Source organism: Chlorocebus sabaeus, chromosome 6 (genome assembly GCF_047675955.1).
Source record: "Chlorocebus sabaeus isolate Y175 chromosome 6, mChlSab1.0.hap1, whole genome shotgun sequence".
Classification (NCBI taxonomy): domain Eukaryota; kingdom Metazoa; phylum Chordata; class Mammalia; order Primates; family Cercopithecidae; genus Chlorocebus; species Chlorocebus sabaeus.
In genome coordinates, this window is record NC_132909.1 from 44,584,930 (window position 1) to 44,602,365 (window position 17,436).

Consider the following 17,436-nt stretch of genomic DNA (forward strand, 5'->3'; position numbering starts at 1 on the left):
TCTTCCCCTGCCACCAATTCCTTCTATCCTCTCCACTCCTAACCATGCTATCCCAGCCAGCTACATTTTCTCAAGCTGCTGGGAGCCCTCCTCACTGTCCCCTCCAGCACAGAGGTGCCATTGTGCAAGAACTCAGTGGGAGGGGCTTGGAGGAGCTTGGAGAGCCAATTATAGGTTTGAGGAATCTTGGTGAACTCCTACTCATGTGTTGAAGCCCCATTGGTAATGCCTCCTCCTCCAGGAAGCCTTCCAGGACCCTGTCTTTCCCTCTGGACCTTCCTTGACTGCATGGGACTATGAGTGTCTATGTCCAACTCTGTCCTCCCTTAAGATAGCTCCTTGAGGACCTGGTCAGGGCTGAGTCCTTTTGGGGGCCCAGCGTGGGTGATGTTTGTTGAATGAATAAATGACTGCATGAGGTGGGAGCCAACTGAGCTGAGATCGAGAAGCGAATTGATGAGGTGGCTGTCGGTTGGGGTGCTAATAGAGGACATGAAGTCACTGGGTTCTAGCAAGAGGGAAGCGGGACCCTGGGCCACCCCTCCCCCTTGCCCTCCATCCACCTCTCATGAGAACTTTGAGGCCCTGCAAGGGGGCGGATCTCTGTCTTCATTCTTCCCCTCTGCACTCCACCCAGATACCAGTTCCTCTTCCCCCTGAGTCGCTGGGTGCAGAGCCAGAGGAACGCCGGCGACCCCAGCAGCGCTGCGGAGGGTGCTGTCCATTGCGGCCCCCGTGTCCAGGTGGGCCAGGACGCAGCCTCTGGGCGCCGTCGCTTTTCCAGCACCACCGAGGCAAAAGCGTGGCAGTAGGACCCAAAAGGTAGGACTGAGGCTCTAGAACTTGCACCTGTGCAGGGACTGCAAATCAGACCTGGGAGGACCCTCTCAGCAGCCCCCACTCCCCCCTATCCCAGCACTTCCCAGGACCCGCGGTTCTGGGAGATACTAGGAGCGGGATCAAGGGGCGGGGCCGTTTCCGAGACAACCGCTTATTTGCATAGGGTCCCGTCCTGGCCAACGAGGGCGCCCCAAATGTTCAGGACGTAGAAGAAAGGGTTAACTAGGCCGGGTCTCTTCCTCGCCTTCCAAGCCTGCTGGGCACGGGGGTTACCTACCCATTTCCCAGAAGGGGAGACTGAGGCAGCCCAGCAGCCAAAGGAGGCAACCAGACTGGGGCTGCGTTGTACCATTTCAGAAGCGGCTTGAACTGGTCTAAGGTATAATCATAAACACTAGCGGTGGAGGCAAGGGCGACCACAGGGCTGAGGTCAGGGCTAGGATTCCGGTGTCTCTATGTAGGTTGCTTGAATGGGGGGCACCCTGGCATGGACGCTGCTGTTGCCGCTGCTGCTGCAGGAGTCAGACAGCCAGGAACCGTCATGCACCATGCCCTCCACCGATGTGGACTGGAACACGGAGTTCAGTGCCATGTGCCTGAATTTCAGTGGCCGTGGCCTGAGCCTGCCCCTCAACCAATCTCTGCGGGCCAGCAACGTGCTTCTCCTTGACCTGTCTGGGAACGGCCTGCGAGAGCTTCCAGTGACCTTCTTTGCCCACCTGCAGAAGCTTGAGGTCCTGAACGTGCTACACAACCCGCTCTCCCGTGTGGATGGGGCGCTGGCTGCCCGCTGTGACCTTGACCTGAGGGCTGACTGCAGCTGTGCCCTGGAGTCCTGGCACGAGGTCCGGCGAGACAACTGCTCTGGCCAGAAGCCTCTGCTCTGCTGGGACACAACCAGCTTCCAGCACAATCTCTCTGCCTTCCTGGAGGTCAGCTGCGCCCCCGGCCTGGCCCCTGCAACCATTGGGGCAGTGGCAGTCAGTGGGTGCCTGCTTCTCGTACTTGCCATCGCTGGCCCCATGCTGGCCTGGAGACTCTGGCGATGCCGAGTGGCCAGGAGCCGGGACCTGGACAAGCCCTGGCCTGCTCAGGATAGGCCCAAGCCCAGTTTAGGCTTCCAACCACGGTATGGCAGCCGGAGCACCCCCAAGCCCCAAGTGGCCACGCCACCCCGCCCCTCCACTCCCGACTATGAGAACATGTTTGTGGGCCAGCCAGCAGCCGAGCACCAGTGGGTTGAACAAGGGTAAGTAACCCATAGAGACACCTGTCAAAGTGGTGAATAGTAAGGCTCCACACCCAGATGGCCGGGGTTCAAATCCCAGCTCTGCTGCTTGCAGGCTGTAGGATCTTAGGTGAGTAGTTTTACTTCTCTGAGCCTCAGTCTCCTCACCTATAAAATGGGTAGAAGACTGGACGTGGTGGCTCACACCTGTAACCCTAGCACTTTGGGAGGCCAAGGCAGGCGGATCACTTGAAGTCAGGAGTTCGAGACCAGCCTGGCCAACACGGTGAAACCCCGTCTGTACTAAAAATACAAAAATTAGCCGGGTATGGTGTCAAGCGCCTGTGGTCCCAGCTGCTCAGGAGGCTGAGGCAAGAGAATCGCTCGAACCTGGGAGTCAGAGGTTGCAGTGAGCTGAGTTCGTGCCATTGCACTCCAGCCTGGGTGACAGAGTGAGACTCAATCTCAAAAATAAAATCAGTAAAATAAAGTAAAACAAGGGAGAACTACAGTCCCCTTCATAGTGTGTTGGGGGTAAAAATTAAATGAGTTCCCATATATGGGACAAGCTTCCCCCTCATGACCTGTAAACCCAGTTTCTGGTGGCCAAGGATGGGGAGACAGGAGGCAACTGCTTGAATGGAGTTGGGGCTCTGCGGTGGCAGTCAGCAGCATAGGCCCAGGTCCCGTGTGACCCAAGGCTGTCTCTGAACCTCCATGTCTGTCTCCATAGAATGGGGACAGCCCTCCCTTACCCCATGACACACATGAGATGCTAAGGAGGTGCCCTACAAAGTCCCGTCACCACTAGATGACCTTTTTTTTTTTTTTTTTTGAGACAGTCTCATTCTGTTGCCCAGGCTGGAATGCAGTGGTATGATCACAGATCAGTGCAGCCTCAAACTCCTGGCCTCAAGTGATCCTCCTGCCTCAGTCTCCAGAGTAGCTGGGACCACAGACACCTGCCACCACACCCAAATCATCTTTGTATTTTTCGTAGAGATGGGGGTCTTGCTATGTTTCTCGGGCTGGTCTCAAACTCTTGGCCTCAAGTGATCCTCATGTCTCAGCCTCCCAAAGTGCTGGGATTATGGGTGTGAGCCACCGCTGCCAGTTTCTAGATGATTTTGCTGGGCTTAGACAAGTGAGTTGAACTTTTCTAGGTTGGAGTAGGGTGCGGTGGCTCATGCCTGTAATCCCAGCACTTTTTGAGGCCCAAGTGGTCAGTGGTCAGGACCTCAAGACCAGCCTGACCAACGTGGTGAAACCCTATCTCTACTAAAAAATACAAAAACTAGGCTGGGCACCGTGGCTCATGCCTGTAACCCCAGCATTTTGGGAGGCCAAGGCGGGAGGATCACGAGGTCAGGAGTTCGAGACCAGCCTGGCCAATATGGTGAAACCCTGTCTCTACTAAAAATACAAAAATCAACCGGGCATGGTGGTGGGTACCTGTAATCCCAGTTACTTGGGAGGCTGAGGCAGGAAGAATCACTTGAACTCAGGAGGTGGAGGTTGCAGTGAGCCCAGATCGCACTGCTGTACTCCAGCCTGGGTGACAGAGTGAGACTCCGTCTCAAAAAAAAAAAAAAAAAAAAAAAGAGGAAGAAGAAAAGAAAAACTTTTCTAGGGTGGAAAAGGGAGTGGAGGGAATTTCAAGGGGCGGGACCCTCAGGGACAGAGACCCAGAGGCGGGAAAGAACAGAGAATTTGCTGTGAATGGTTTTTGAGAAGGGATGACTTGAAAGCTGAGGCCTGAGGGGAACAGGGAGGGCCAAGCAGGAAGGGGCCACAGCCACGGCTGTTTGGGCGGCAGAGTCTGTGCCAGGAGCTGGGGAGGCTATCGGAAGACTGTCGGTAAGAAAGAAGAAAATATGCAAAGCAGATGTAAACATGACTCAAAAGCAGAAATGATCTGAGGCAGGGTGTTGAAGACACTGGACTCACAAAAGCAGCTTGTGCTCTGATGTTCACCGTGGCCTCCCTATCCCCGAGGCTTCTGGATTAGCATCTTTTATGTACCTGGCCTCCAGAAACACTGTGTTTAGAATTGACTGTGTCATTTCCACCCTGCATCTTACACTTACGGACATGGAGGCTCTGGGAGGCAGGGAAATGACTTGTCCAAGATCACATAGCCAGTCAAAAAAGGCAGGACAGAAACCCTGCGTCCCAGTTCTGTTTGTCCCCCCACAACCCCTTAGGTGTTAGCGGGCAATTCATACTAGAGTATAATTGACTGATAGATGCTATATACTCAAAGTGGCCCTTTTGCCTTTTTTTTTTTCTTTTCTTTTCTTTTTCGCTCTGTCGCCCAGACTAGAGTGCAATGGCATGATCTTGGCTCACTGCAACCTTCACCTCCCGGGTTCAAGCGATTCTCTTGCATCCTGTCTCAGCCTCCTGAGTAGCTAGGATTACAGGTGCCCGCCACCGTGGCCGGCTAATTTTAGTAGAGACGGGGTTTTGCCATGTTGGCCAGGCTGGTCTCGAACTCCTGACCTCAGGTGATCTGCCCATCTTGGCCTCCCAAAGTGCTTGGATTATAGGTGTGAGCCACCGCACCCGGGCCAGTGGCCCTTTTTACAAGAGGAGCTGGGCTGGAATTAGAATGTTCAGGAGGCAGGAAAGTTCTCTGGGGATCTTGCTGGCCTTAACAAATATTCCTAAGTAACTCCCTGCTCCGTGGCCAATTCTATAGATGCAGAAACTGAGGCTCAGAGACTTGCTTTTATGTATGAGGGCCACAAAGTCAGTTGCTTCGGTGTGGAAAATATTTCCCATCAGAAGGGCAGACAGTATGGTGTAGCCACTTGTGTGCATGTGACTGATGTGGCCAGAGCTTCCGATTTTTCAAGAGGAAATAAAAATTTAGATTTTAATGTAATAATGAGCAGCTACCTCAATTTTGGTTTTTTTGAGACAGGGTCTCCCTCTGTCACCCAGGCTGCAGTACAGTGGCGTGGTCACGGCTCACTGCAGTCTCGACCTCCCAGGCTCAAGCGATCCTCCCATCTCAGCCTCCCGAATAGCTGGGACTCCAGGCGCATGTCACCACGCCCGAATAATTTTTTTATTTTTTGTAGAGATGGGGTCTCACCGTGCTGCCCAGGATGGCCCAGTGGCTCTGGCCTCAAGCAGATCAAACTCCTGACCTCAGGCAGATCTTCTGCCTTGGCCTCCCAAAGTGCTGGGATTACAGGCGTGAGTCACCATGCCTGGTCGCTATCTCATTTTTAAGGAAGGAAAAAGGGTTCAGGGTCCTCCGACCACAGCGTTCCACCCACAGAACCTTCCCTAAATCACTCCCCTCCCACTCCTCAGAGACAGGTGGGGCTTGCTGGGAATCAGAACTACCCCGTGCCACAGTTTCCCGATATGTAAATATTCGGGGTGGACTGAGCCACTCTGAAGCTTTCTTTCTTTCTTTTTTTTTTTTTTTAATCTTCTGAGACAGAGTCTCGCTGTGTCTCCCAGGCTGGAGTGCAATGGCACGATCTCAGCTCACTGCAACCTCTACCTCCTGGGTTCAAGCGATTCTCCTGCCTCAACCTCCCAAGTAGCTAGGGCTACAGGCATGTGCCACCATGCCTGGCTGATTTTTGTATTTTTAGTAGAGACAGGGGTTTCATCATGTTGCCCAGGCTGGTCTTGAACTCCTGACCTCTGGTAATCTACCCACCTCAGCCTCCCAAAGTGCTGGATTACAGGTGTGAGCCAGAGTACCTGGCCCACTTGGAACTTTCTCAAAGCTCATGTTCCTGTCCCCTGAGTCCTCCCCCTCCCTCACTTACCCCTGGTCTGTGTGTCCCCCCAGGGCTCACCCTTCAGAGGACAATGACTTTTACATGAACTACAAGGACATCGACCTGGCCTCCCAGCCTGTGTACTGTAACCTGCAGGCACTGGGCCAGGCCTCGATGGATGAAGAGGAGTACGTGATCCCTGGGCGCTGAGCCTAAGATGTCCCAACCTCCACCCAGACCCCCTTCAGTCCCTGCTGGGTGACTCAGGGCATCCTAACTCCTCCAAGGCCTCAGTTTCCCCATCTGAAGAATGGGGACAGAAGGGATCCTTGAGGCCCCAGGAAGCTCTGCCGACCCCTCCCTGTCCCCTATGCCGCTCCTCAGCCCGCTTGGCTCCTAGAGGGGGAAGAGGAGAGACCCCCAACAAGGGGACAGGAGGGTCACTGTGTGAATCCTGCCGTCACCCTCCTGTGGATGTACAGGCAGTGCTCAATAAATACGTTGAGGCTGATGAAGCTGCTGGCTCAGGGTGAGTGGGTTCCTCAAGGTGGGGATTTCTGAGTTCTAAGACCAAGTCTCCATCTGAGATTCCCAAATTGCTCCCCACCTCCCATCCCTGTTTTGTTTTGTTTTTTGTTGTTGTTGTTGTTGTTGTTTTGTTTGTTAGTTTGTTTTTGAGTCCGAGTCTCACTCTGTCACCCAGGCTGGAGTGCAGTAGTGCGATCTCGGCTCACTGCAACCTCCGCCTCCCGGGTTCAAGTGATTCTCCTGCCTCAGCCTCCCAAGTAACTGGGATTACAGCACCTGCCACAATGCCCAGCGAATTTTTGTATTTTTAACAGAGACGGGGTTTCGCCATGTTGGCTAGGCTGGTCTCGAACTCCTGACCTCAAGTGATCTGCCCACCTCGGCCTCCCAAAGTGCTAGGATTACAGGCGTGGCCACCGTGCCCGACCACATTCCTCCCTTCTGCCCCTCTCAGGGCCCCTTCCCAGGTTCCTGATCTCCAGGTTCGGCTCCCAGTGCAGCCCACACCACCCCCAAAATAAAAATGTATATATATTGCTTTAGCTCTAATATTCTGAGAAAATCCTTCAAGATCCTGGTGCAATGCCGCCTCCTCTGAGAAGCTGTCCCTGGTTTCTTCTCAGGCAGAGTTAATGACTCACAGACGTCTGTATTTCAAGAGTTTTTTCAGGCTCATGACTCAGCTGGGTTTCCTATCAGCTGGTCCCTGCCCAATCCTTCAATCTGGAGGAGATAGAACTAGAGACAAGTACCCTTAGTCCTGGGAGATCAAGCCTGGGCCAAAGGGAAGAATGGGGGCACAGTCCCCACATGGAGACAATTGAATGAGTTTGAATAAGGCTGCATGTAAGAGGGGAATCTGCAGTGGGGTTTGAAGGATGCATAGGAGTTTGAGAATTGGAGAGGAAAGGGCATGCTGGGTGGGTGGACCAACTTCTGCAAGAGCCTGGAGAGGCACAGAGAAGGCACAGGCCCAACACTGTACTTTGCAAAGACAACAGCTGTTGTTTGGGGAAAGACCCAGTGATGCCATCTGCTGTCTTTTGGTGTTGAGTTTAATTTTGAAGCCTCCTAGGTGCCCATTTTCACCAGCTTTGCTGTGACTGAAGTGAGCCTGCTCCCATCACAGGGCCTTTACACTTGCTGTTTGCATTTACTTGCAATGTCCACCCTCAACTACTCGCTCCCTGACTGCTTTTCTTCCTCCAGGTCTCAGCTCAAATGGGACCTCCCCAGGGAGGCCTCCCCATCCAACTGTCTAGATCACCTCTGCCTCCGTTCACTAATGAGCTGATGGGTTGAATCCCCAGCACAAATCTTACTGCAATCAACTACTTTATTAGGATTTACTCATTTGTCCCCTTCACTTCACAAAGTGGGGTGGTTCTTGTTGTGTCTTCTTACTGCTGTGTCCCGGGCCTGGCATAAAGTGGGCACTCACTGAATACGTTAAGGGGAACCTGCAGTCATTCAGGTTGGCCTGTGGGTGGTAGCATTCCCAGCAGATACACTTCACTGCTGGAAGTGGGTACTCTGTCCCGGAAGACACCCATCGCCATTCCTCTGAGAGATTCAGGGTGAGCAGGCAGTTTGGTGTGGGGAGGGGGCTGGACTCAGCACACCTCGGAATTCTAAGATCCTAAACAGGAAGTATATATAACCTGGGAGATGTGGTGTGTGTGAAAATATTCTTCACAACTTATTTGTTCCTCCCTGCTCTTTATATATGAAAGAATGAGGTGTCACTAACATGGAAGTGCCACAAACAGGAGGAGTGATGGGATTCACCACTCAGGTTGAGGACAGTGCCACAAAACAAAGCACTTGGTGGCAGATAGACTTGCCTCTGAGCTGTCTGTGTTTGGAAAGGTGACTCCCAACTTGGGAGAGAAAACAGGATGGTGATAGAGACAGAGAGAGAGACAGATACCTCTGCCTCAGCCCCCAAAGAGAGAAGTTCTGAGGAATGAGGCAAGATAGAGGGAAGCTGAGACTTAAAAGGGTATGAGGTCTCAGCTGTTCCCAAAACAGAAACACCAGCCTGGGCAACCTGGCGAAACTCAGTCTCTACAAAAAATACAAAAATTAGCTGGGCGTGGTGGCATGCGCCTGTAGTCCTAGCTACTCAGGTGGCTGAGGTGGGAGGATCGATTGAGCCTGGGCGGTTGAGGCTGCAGTGAGCTGTGATTGTGCCACTGCACTCTGGCCTGGGCAACAGAATGAGACCCCATCTCAAAAAAGTAAAAATAAAAAAGAAACAGAAACAGGGAGATAGAGAAATGGAGACAGAGAGTCAGGAATGGCCAAGGCTGCCCTTGGAGCCCACAGGTATCGTAAGCACCTTCCAATGGCCTGGCATCTCCAAGTACACTTTGCCACTCATTCCTTGAACCTTTCCACTCACCCCCTCCAAGGTCTCCTGGAGAAACTGAAGCCAGGGAGAGGAGGATCTTCTCAAGGTCACCTTCCCTTATCCTGGACACCACAGGGAGCGGTTCAGACAGCTTTATTTTTATCACCAGAGTTTTAAATAAATACACAGTTCCATCAGACCAGCCCCCCAGTTCCTAGGAAGGTCACCCCAATAAATTAATAATAAATAGCAGATATATAAATACAGCCGTTTGGGCAGGCATCGGGTGTCTCAGGACCCTTGAGCCCATTCCACAGGCCAGGACAACTAAGGTCGCGTCCCCAGGGCAGGTGCACAGTCTAAGGACCAGGGCGCCTCATACGCAGTGGCAGTCTTTGGCTAACAAGTCGTCATAGGTCTGGAGTGACACCCCGGTGTCGGTCTTTTGAATGAGCACCATGGGATTGTAGCTGGCGGGCACGCAGCAGGGAGCTGGCACCGTGTCGGGCTTCAGGCGGTGCAGGTTCGTCTTGATCTGCGCGTGCATGTTGGCCTCCCGGAACTGGCTCGGGCACGCGCCGATGCACATGGTCACTTGCACCTCCCGTGGCGACAGCACCCAATCGGCCCAGCCCAGGTCTTCCAGCGACGCGTGGACAGTGTGCAGACGGCAGCAGCGCCCGGGCCCGAGCGGACAGTGGTCCCCGTTGCGCGCACGCGCTCTGCGGCGCCCCCTGGCGGCTCGAGGCCGCAAGTGCAACTCCAGCTGGGGCCGTGCGGACGAAGACTTCACCAGCAGTTGGTCCGACTGCAACGGCGGCGGCGACAGTCGCAGGTGCAGCGCGGGCGCCTGGGATCTTGCAAGCCTGAGCTGACGCCGCAGCGGTCGTGTCACGTCCCACGACCTTGACGCCGTCGGGGACAGCCGGAACAGAGCCCGGTGAATGCGGGAGGCCTCGGGAAGCACCTCGGGCAGGATGGCCCGGGAGATACGCAGGTGCAGGTGACCGCCAGATCCCAGCCGCACTGTGGGAAAGACAGATAGGGAAGCTGGTCACCCACAGGCCTGCCGTTTTCCAGGAACGGGGGTGCCCATTTCCCCTAACACACCAAGCTGGATCTCACCACGGCGCTGGCGCGTTTGCACAAGTTTATTCCCCTACCAAGAGCATTTCTCTGGCCGGGCGCTGTGGCTCAAGTCTGTAATCTCAACACTTTGGGAGGCCGATGCGGGCGGATCACTTGAGGTCAGGAGTTCAGGACCAGCCTGGCCAATATGGTGAAACGCCCACTTCTACTAAAAATACCAAAAAAATTAGCCGGGCGTGGTGGCTGGCGCCTGTGATCCCAGCTACTCGGGAGGCTGAGGCAGGAGAATCGCTTGAATCGGGGCGGTGAAGGTTGCAGTGAGCCAAGATCGCGCCACTGCACTCCAGCCTGGGCAACAGAGGAAGACTCCCTCTCAAAAAAAAAAAAAAAAAATGGAGCATTTCTCCCCTGAATCTCAGTAAGGCTGGCTCCTCCTCCTTCCAGCCTGCCTAAAATAGGAAGCACTCTATTTTATTTCCTTGTGTGTCATTCATATTCCCTGCTTAGAATCTCAGCTTGGTTGACACTGTGCCTGGCACACAATAGGTGCTTAGTAAATGCCTGAAGGAATTAATGTATATCTGATATTCAGACAAAGATTCCAACCATGGCTCTGCTTTTCTTCTGGCAGTCAAAAACTTACTTGCTTCACTTATTTATTTATTATGGTCTTGCTGTTACCCAGGCTGGAGTGCATGGCTCAGTGCAGCCTCAGTCTCCTGGGTTCAAGTGATCCTCCCGCCTCAGCCTCCTGAATAACTGAGACTACAGGCATGCACTATCACGTCTGGCTAATTTTTTTAAAAAACTTTTTTGGTGCTGGGCGCGGTGGCTCAAGCCTGTAATCCCAGCACTTTGGGAGGCCGAGACAGGCGGATCACGAGGTCAGGAGATCCAGACCATCCTGGCTAACCCGGTGAAACCCCGTCTCTACTAAAAAATACAAAAAATTAGCCGGGCGTGGTGGCGGACGCCTGTAGTCCCAGCTACTCCGCAGGTTAAGGCAGGAGAACGGCGTAAAACCCGGGAGGCGGAGCTTGCAGTGAGCTGAGATCCTGCTACTGCACTCCAGCCTGGGCGACAGAGCCAGCCGACGTCTCAAAAAAAAAAAACCTTTTTTGGTAGAGATGGGGTCTTGCTATATTGCCCAGGCAGCAATGTTCTGGCCTTAAGCGATGCTCCCACTTCGGCCTCCCAAAGTACTGGGATTACAGGGGTAATCCCCAGAAATGAGTACCAAACCCATCACATTCCAGACTACTGAGCCTCTAGGAATCACAGCCCCTCAGGCTGGTACAAGTGTTAGGGAGACTGGGGTGTGAGGGTGTCTTGGCCTAGTTGCCAGGCTCAGCAAGGGTGAGAGGTTTTCCTGGAGTCACACAGCACAGATGGGTCAGGGCAGGCTAAGAGTGCGCCCCTCTGCCTGCCCCCTCCTGGGTCCCACCGCAGCCCAGACATCACCCGGTGCCCTGCACCCCTGGAGCCTCAGTGCATTTACCCATGGAGGGCATAGAGATGGGGAAAATACTGTCCTCCCCTAACAAGTCACTTGTTGCATGTGACTTTAGCAGTGCCTTGACAAGCGATTGCATCAGATTCAGACCAGCTCCAACTGGTTCTGCCCATCACAAACCTCTATCCATGCACCACACCCCCATCCTTTCTCTTGGATCCTGGCCCCAGCCCAGGTCAGGGACCATGCCCACATCCCACACCTGACCCTGTCCCCAGGTTTCCCAGGTGCTGTGCACATTCAGTAGGGTCCCTGGCATCCCTGTGCCTCAGTTTCCCCATTTATAATTTGGGAACAGGTTATAACCTCCCACGTTGTGGGTGCAAATCAGGCATCAGCTACCCCATTAGACCCAAGGGGGTCCAGGATGTTCCTACCCAGGGCACAGACAGGGCAACTGAGGCTCAAAGGTAGGTCTGGGCTTTTCAAGACAAGAGGAATCCCTGGTTAGATATGGGGGATGCTTGGGGTGGAAGGGGATCTCTAAGATTTCACTTACCTTCTGGTGTGAGTATCCGGACCTCAGGGGCCCGGATGAGGTCGGTGTTCGAATCTTCCCAGCTCTGGTTGGCCCGCAGCCTGGTCAGCAGGTCCTCGTAGCGTTTCCGCAACTCTCGGAATCTGGAGTCTACGGAGTGCAAGTCTGAGGGTCCCGGGAAACTTGCGCGGCTCGCCTCGCCCAGAGACACGGCGCCCCCATGCGGCGGCCATAAGAGCACAAGCAACACCAAGAGCATCTGAGAACCATTCAGTGTCTGGAGTTCTTGCCCGGTCATGGCTGTGCTGGTTGCGGCTCTGAGCTGAGACTGACCAGATGCTGCCGGACCGGCCTTTATAGTCCCCGGACTTTGTCGGTCTCCGCCTGCTCAGTCCCGCCCTCCTCCCCCTGCCTGCAGAGTAAACACTCCAGTGGCCACAGCTGGGCGGGGTCTAGGGGTGTATTTAGGGGGAGGATCTTTAGGTGGGGGCGCTCCTAGTAAAGCTAGGGCACGTTTCTGGGCTTCAGTATGAGGACACCATTCCAGCCTGGGAGTCTGTTTGGAGGAAAAAAGACATTGTTACTATGTGAAAAATTCCAGACAGGAATTTAAGAAGTGGCTGTCTGTGCCCATGGGATTTCCTCTCTTCTCTTTTTGGTTGGGGTCAAAGGCTAAAGATGGTGAAAAACAAAGGAAGCAGAGGAAAACGGGATAGATGGAGCCAGGAAGGGCAAACTTGATGTGTCATTCCTCTCTGTCATGCTTGTTTCCTCACCAGGAAAAAAGGGACTGAGACTCTCATTGGAGAGGTGGTCAAATGAGGAGTAAAGCACAGGGCCAGACACATAGGAAGCGCTTGATAAACTGGTTATTGCAGTTATTCATTCTCATCTGGAGAACTCCTACTCATTCTTCAAAACTCTGTGGAAAAAGCCCCTCTTCCAGAAAGTCTTCTCCAACATTATCTTTCCAGGCTAAGCAGGGTGCTCCCAAACCCCATCCTTTTGTCTGGCTCAGTGCTCACCTTGAAGCCATCCTCACAGGATTCATAATTCTGGGGGCCAGGCATGGTGGCTTATGTCAATAATCTCAGCACTTTGGGAGGCCGAGGTGGGTGGATTGCTTGAACCCAGGAGTTCGAGACAAGTCTGGGCAAGATGGCAATATCTCGTCTCTAAAAAAAAGAATTCTGCACCGTGCACCGTGGCTCACACCTGTAATCCCAGCACTTTGGGTGGCCGAGGCACGTGGACCACCTGAGGTCAGGAGTTCTAGAGTAGCCTGACCAACATGGAGAAACCCCGTCTCTACTAAATATACAAAATTAGCCGGGCTTGGTGGCACATGCCTGTAATCCCAGTTAGTCGGGAGGCTGAGGCAAGAGAATCCCTTGAACCCGGGAGGCAGAGGTTGCAGTGAGCCGAGTTCTCACCATTGCACTTCAGCCTGGGCAACAAGAGCAAAACTCTGTCTCAAAAAAAAAAAAAAAAAAAAAAAAAACCTGGACATAAATTTAGTTATAATTAAGCATTAATCAGGCTGCACTTTGACCCACTTCCTTGTGACTAAGTTGCTTGCAACACCTGATACTGACCGTTTGCTATAGATGGGATTTCCGACCTTAGAATCATAAGACTTTTAAAAATAATTACTTAAGATGTTTTTGAAATCCTGAATGCCAGCTTAACTGCTGACACCCACCAGTGTGAAGACCCCACAGAGGAATGGAATTCGCATGAGAATAGTTTCTTACTGTGACTTCACCTCCTGCAGTCTTTCACCAAGCAATGACCTCCACACTTCAGCCCACTCCAAAACCCTTAAAAACTAAAACCCTAGCCCCAGGCCGGGCGCAGTGGCTCACGCCTGTAATCCTAGCACTTTGGGAGGCCAAGGCGGATGGATCACCTGAGGTCAGGAGTTCGAGACCAGCCTGACCAACACGATGAAACCCTGTCTCTACTAAAAAAAATTCAGAAATTAACCAGTCGTGGTGGCACATGTTTGTAATCCCAGCTGTTTGGGAGGCAAAGGCAGGAGAATCGTTTGAACTTAGGAGGCGGAGGTTGCAGTGAGCTGCGATCTCGCCATTGCACTCCAGCCTGGGACACAGAGCAAGACTCCATCTTTTTTTTTTTTTTTCTTTTTTTTTTTGAGACGGAGTCTTACTCTGTCGCCCAAGCTGGAGTGCAGTGGCACGATCTCGGCTCACTGCAAGCTCCACCTCCCGGGTTCATGCCATTCTCCTGCCTCAGCCTCCCAAGTAGCTGGGACTACAGGCGCCTGCCACCATGCCAGCTATTTTTTTTTTTTTTTTTTGTATTTTTATTAGAGATGGGGTTTCACCGTGTTAGCCAGGATGGTCTCAATCTCCTGATCTTGTGATCCACCTGCCTCGGCCTCCCAAAGTGCTGGGATTACAGGTGTGAGCCACCACGCCCAGCTGACTCCATCTTAAAAAATATATAGGCCTCCCGAGTAGTTGGGATTACAGTCGGGCACCACCACACCTGGCTAATTTTTATATTTTTAGTAGAGACAGGGATTCACCATGTTGGCCAGGCTGGTCTCAAACTCTTGACCTCAAGTCATCTGTCGGCCTCTGCCTCCCAAAGTGTGGGGATTGCAGGCATGAGCCACTGCACCCAGCCCTTTTTTTTTTTTTTTTTTCCCGAGACAGTCTCTAGCTCTCTCGCTCAGGCTGGAGTGCAGTGGCATGATCTTGGCTCACTGCAACCTCCACCTCCCGGGTTCAATTGATTCTCCTGCCTCAGCCTCTCAAGTAACTGGGATTACAGGTGTGCACTATCACGCCTGGCTGATTTTTGCATTTTTAGTAGAGATGGGGTTTCACCTTGTTGGCCAGGCTGAGCTTGAACTGCTGACCTCAGATGATCCACCCGCCTCAGCGTCCCAAAGTGCCGGGATTACAGGTGCGTGCCACCATGCCCGGGTAATTTTTGTATTTGATGTAGAGATGGGGTTTCACCCTGTCATGTTGACCAGTCTGGTCTCGAACTCCTGACCTCGTGATCCACCTGCCTCAGCCTCCCAAAGTGCTGGGATTACAGGTATGAGCCACCATGCCCGGCCCCAAACTAAGAACATCTTCAAAGAGAAAGAAAAAGAGTCGTAGGGGCTGTCCTGGGGGTGGAGGTCTCTGAGAGCTCACCTGTGCTTTTGGACAAGGCTGGGGTCTGGGTCCTCCTGGCTCTCCTTGTCTAACTTGTGCTCTGAAGGTCCTGGTGGCATTTCTGCAACTCCTGGAACGTGGAGTCATCCAGATCAGAGTGCTTCTCCAAGGGTCCTAGGAACCCCAGAAGGTTCTCACTGGGCAGAGTCAGGGCGCCCCCCCAGGGTGCTCCCAACAATATCTGTAACATCAGCAGCATCTGAGAGCAACGCTGGATCACGGGTCCTGGCCTGGGTATGGCTGTGCTAGTTGCTGTCTGAACCGCACTGACACTTTGGGTCTGGCTTTATAGCCTGCACGTTCCCACCCAGCCGTCCCCTACGACCCAGACCCTGCAAGCAGGGTAAACACTCCAGTGACCACGGCCAGGCCAGGTCTCAGGAATGCGTTCTTGCAGAAGAACATAAGAGGGGTGCCTCTCTGACCCTCTGTATCCTTTCCCAAGAAATAAGGACACCAGGCCGGGCGCGGTGGCTCACGCCTGTAATCTCAGCACTTTGGGAGGCCGAGGTGGACGGATCACGAGGTTAGGAGATCGAGACCATCTGGCTAACATGGTAAAACCCCGTCTCTACTAAAAATACAAAAAAAATTAGCTGGGCATGGTGAAGGGCACCTGTAGTCCCAGCTACTTGGGAGACTGAGGCAGAAGAATGGCATGAACCTGAGAGGCGGAGCTTGTAGTGAGCTGAGATCGTGCCACTGCACTCCAGCCTGGGTGACAGAGTGAGCCTCCGTCTCAAAAAAACAACAACAACAACAACAACAAAAAAAAAGACATAAGGAATAAGGACACCATTGCAGCCTGGTAGTACTTTTTTTTTTTTTTTGAGACAGGGTCTCGCTCAGTTGCCCAGGCTGGAGTGCAGTGGTACAATCTCGGCTCACTGCAGCCTTGATCTCCCGGGCTCAAGCAATCCTCCCACCTCAGCCTCCCAAGTAGCTGGGACTATAGGCATGTGCCACCACACTTGGCTATTTTTACAAAAAATTTTTTAGGCCGGGTGCAGTGGTTCACGCCTATAAATTCCCACACTTTGGTAGGCCAAGGTGAGCAGCTCACCTGAGGTCGGGAGATGGAGACCAGCCTGACCAACATGGAGAAACCCCGTCTCTTCTAAAAACACAAAATTAGCCAGGCGTGGTGGCACATGCCTGTAATCCCAGATACTCAGGAGGCTGAGGCAGGAGAATTGTTGGAACCCGGGAGGCGGAGGTTGCAGTGAGCCGAGATTGCATCATTGCACTCCAGCCTGGGCAACAAGAGCTAAACTCCATCTCAAAAAAAAAAGTTTTTTTAGAGATAGGGTCTCACTGTGTTGCCCAGGCTGGTCTTGAACGCCTTGGCTCAAGGAAACCCGTTGCCTCTGCCTCCTAAAGAGCTGGGATTATAGGCATGAGCCCCCACACTCAGCCAAGCTGGTAGTCTTTTTGGAGATCAAGGCTGCAGTGAGCTGTGAGTATGCCTCTGCACTCCAGCCTGAGCAACTGAGTGAGACCCTGTCTCAAAAAAAAAAAAAAAGGACTACCAGGCTGGAATGTTGAGAACTAGGACAGTAAGTAGTGTACTTTTTGTTTCTGTTTTTGTTTGTTTTAGAGACTGGGTTTGGCTCTGTTGCCCAGTCACTGCAGCCTCGACCTCCTGGGCTCAAGGGGTCCTCTCACCTTAGCCTCCCGAGTAGCTGGGACTAGAGTAGCTGGGACCACAACTGGCTAATTTTATTTTTTGTAGAGATGGGGGTCTTGCTATGTTGTACAAGCTGGTCTCGAACTCCTGAGCTCAAGCATCCTCCTTCCTTGGCCTCTCACAGTGCTGGGATCCTGTGATGGCGTGAGTCACAGCATCCGGCCACTTGCCTGGCTCTACTTCCCCAAATTTTTAACCAATGACCTCATAGTCAGCCTCGTGGCCAAGCTAAGAGGAGAGATGGGGCAGATGTAGGCAGGTGGCCAGAGATGAGCTCAGCAGGTCGGATCCCTTGTTCCTCTCGGACAGCTTCCATGGGTCCCCAGAGGTGGAGCCGGGATGGAAGTAAACAGAGCTCAGGGGCTGGAGGTCAGGCCAGTCCCTCTACCTGGCAGGGCCGCAATCTCCCAAAACCTCCCCCAGCCGACCGCTACGACCTGCTCTCAGCTATCGACACCTTGTCAAACACAATGGCATGCAAGAGCACGAGCCCACTTTTATTGATGGTTTCTTGTAATGTAAGGTAAACACAGTCATAGCAGGAGATTTGGAAGAGGCACAAAAGCGGATTATTTAAAAACTTCCTGTAGGCCCGGAGGACAGGGAGAAATGCTGTCTCATGCTGGTCATTGTTCTCGAAGGACAGGATGTGCCTGTGCCATCTAGGGGGTTCCGCAGCCAGTCCGGGTTCTTTTTGTTTTCTGTTTTTGTTAGTATTTAGAGACGGGGGTCTCACTATGTTGCCCAGGCTGGTCTCAAAACGACTGAGTTCAAACGATC

The 17,436-nt window shown here is 53.0% G+C and overlaps 2 protein-coding genes across 3 annotated transcripts; one reads left to right on the forward strand and one right to left on the reverse strand.

The window, feature by feature from the left end:
• Window positions 1-385: 385 nt before the first annotated feature.
• Window positions 386-6,891, forward strand: LRRC25 (leucine rich repeat containing 25). Of its 2 annotated transcripts, none has more exons than XM_073016794.1 (3): window positions 386-822; window positions 1,448-2,089; window positions 5,886-6,326. In XM_073016794.1, the coding sequence occupies exons 1-3, from the start codon at window positions 569-571 to the stop codon at window positions 6,022-6,024; spliced, it is 1,035 nt and encodes a 344-aa protein (XP_072872895.1). In that variant the 5' UTR covers window positions 386-568; the 3' UTR covers window positions 6,025-6,326. The 2 variants fall into 2 exon arrangements, with proteins under 2 accessions (XP_072872895.1, XP_007993982.2); XM_007995791.3 differs by having other exon boundaries at window positions 392-822; window positions 1,302-2,089; window positions 5,886-6,891.
• Window positions 6,892-8,833: 1,942 nt separating this feature from the next.
• On the reverse strand, window positions 8,834-12,152 carry GDF15 (growth differentiation factor 15). Its single transcript, XM_037992438.2, has 2 exons — window positions 11,797-12,152; window positions 8,834-9,721 (listed from the first exon to the last, which is right to left on the reverse strand). Exons 1-2 carry the CDS (start codon window positions 12,071-12,073, stop codon window positions 9,072-9,074), a joined length of 927 nt encoding a protein of 308 aa, XP_037848366.1. The 5' UTR covers window positions 12,074-12,152; the 3' UTR covers window positions 8,834-9,071.
• Between the last annotated feature and the right edge of the window lie 5,284 nt (window positions 12,153-17,436).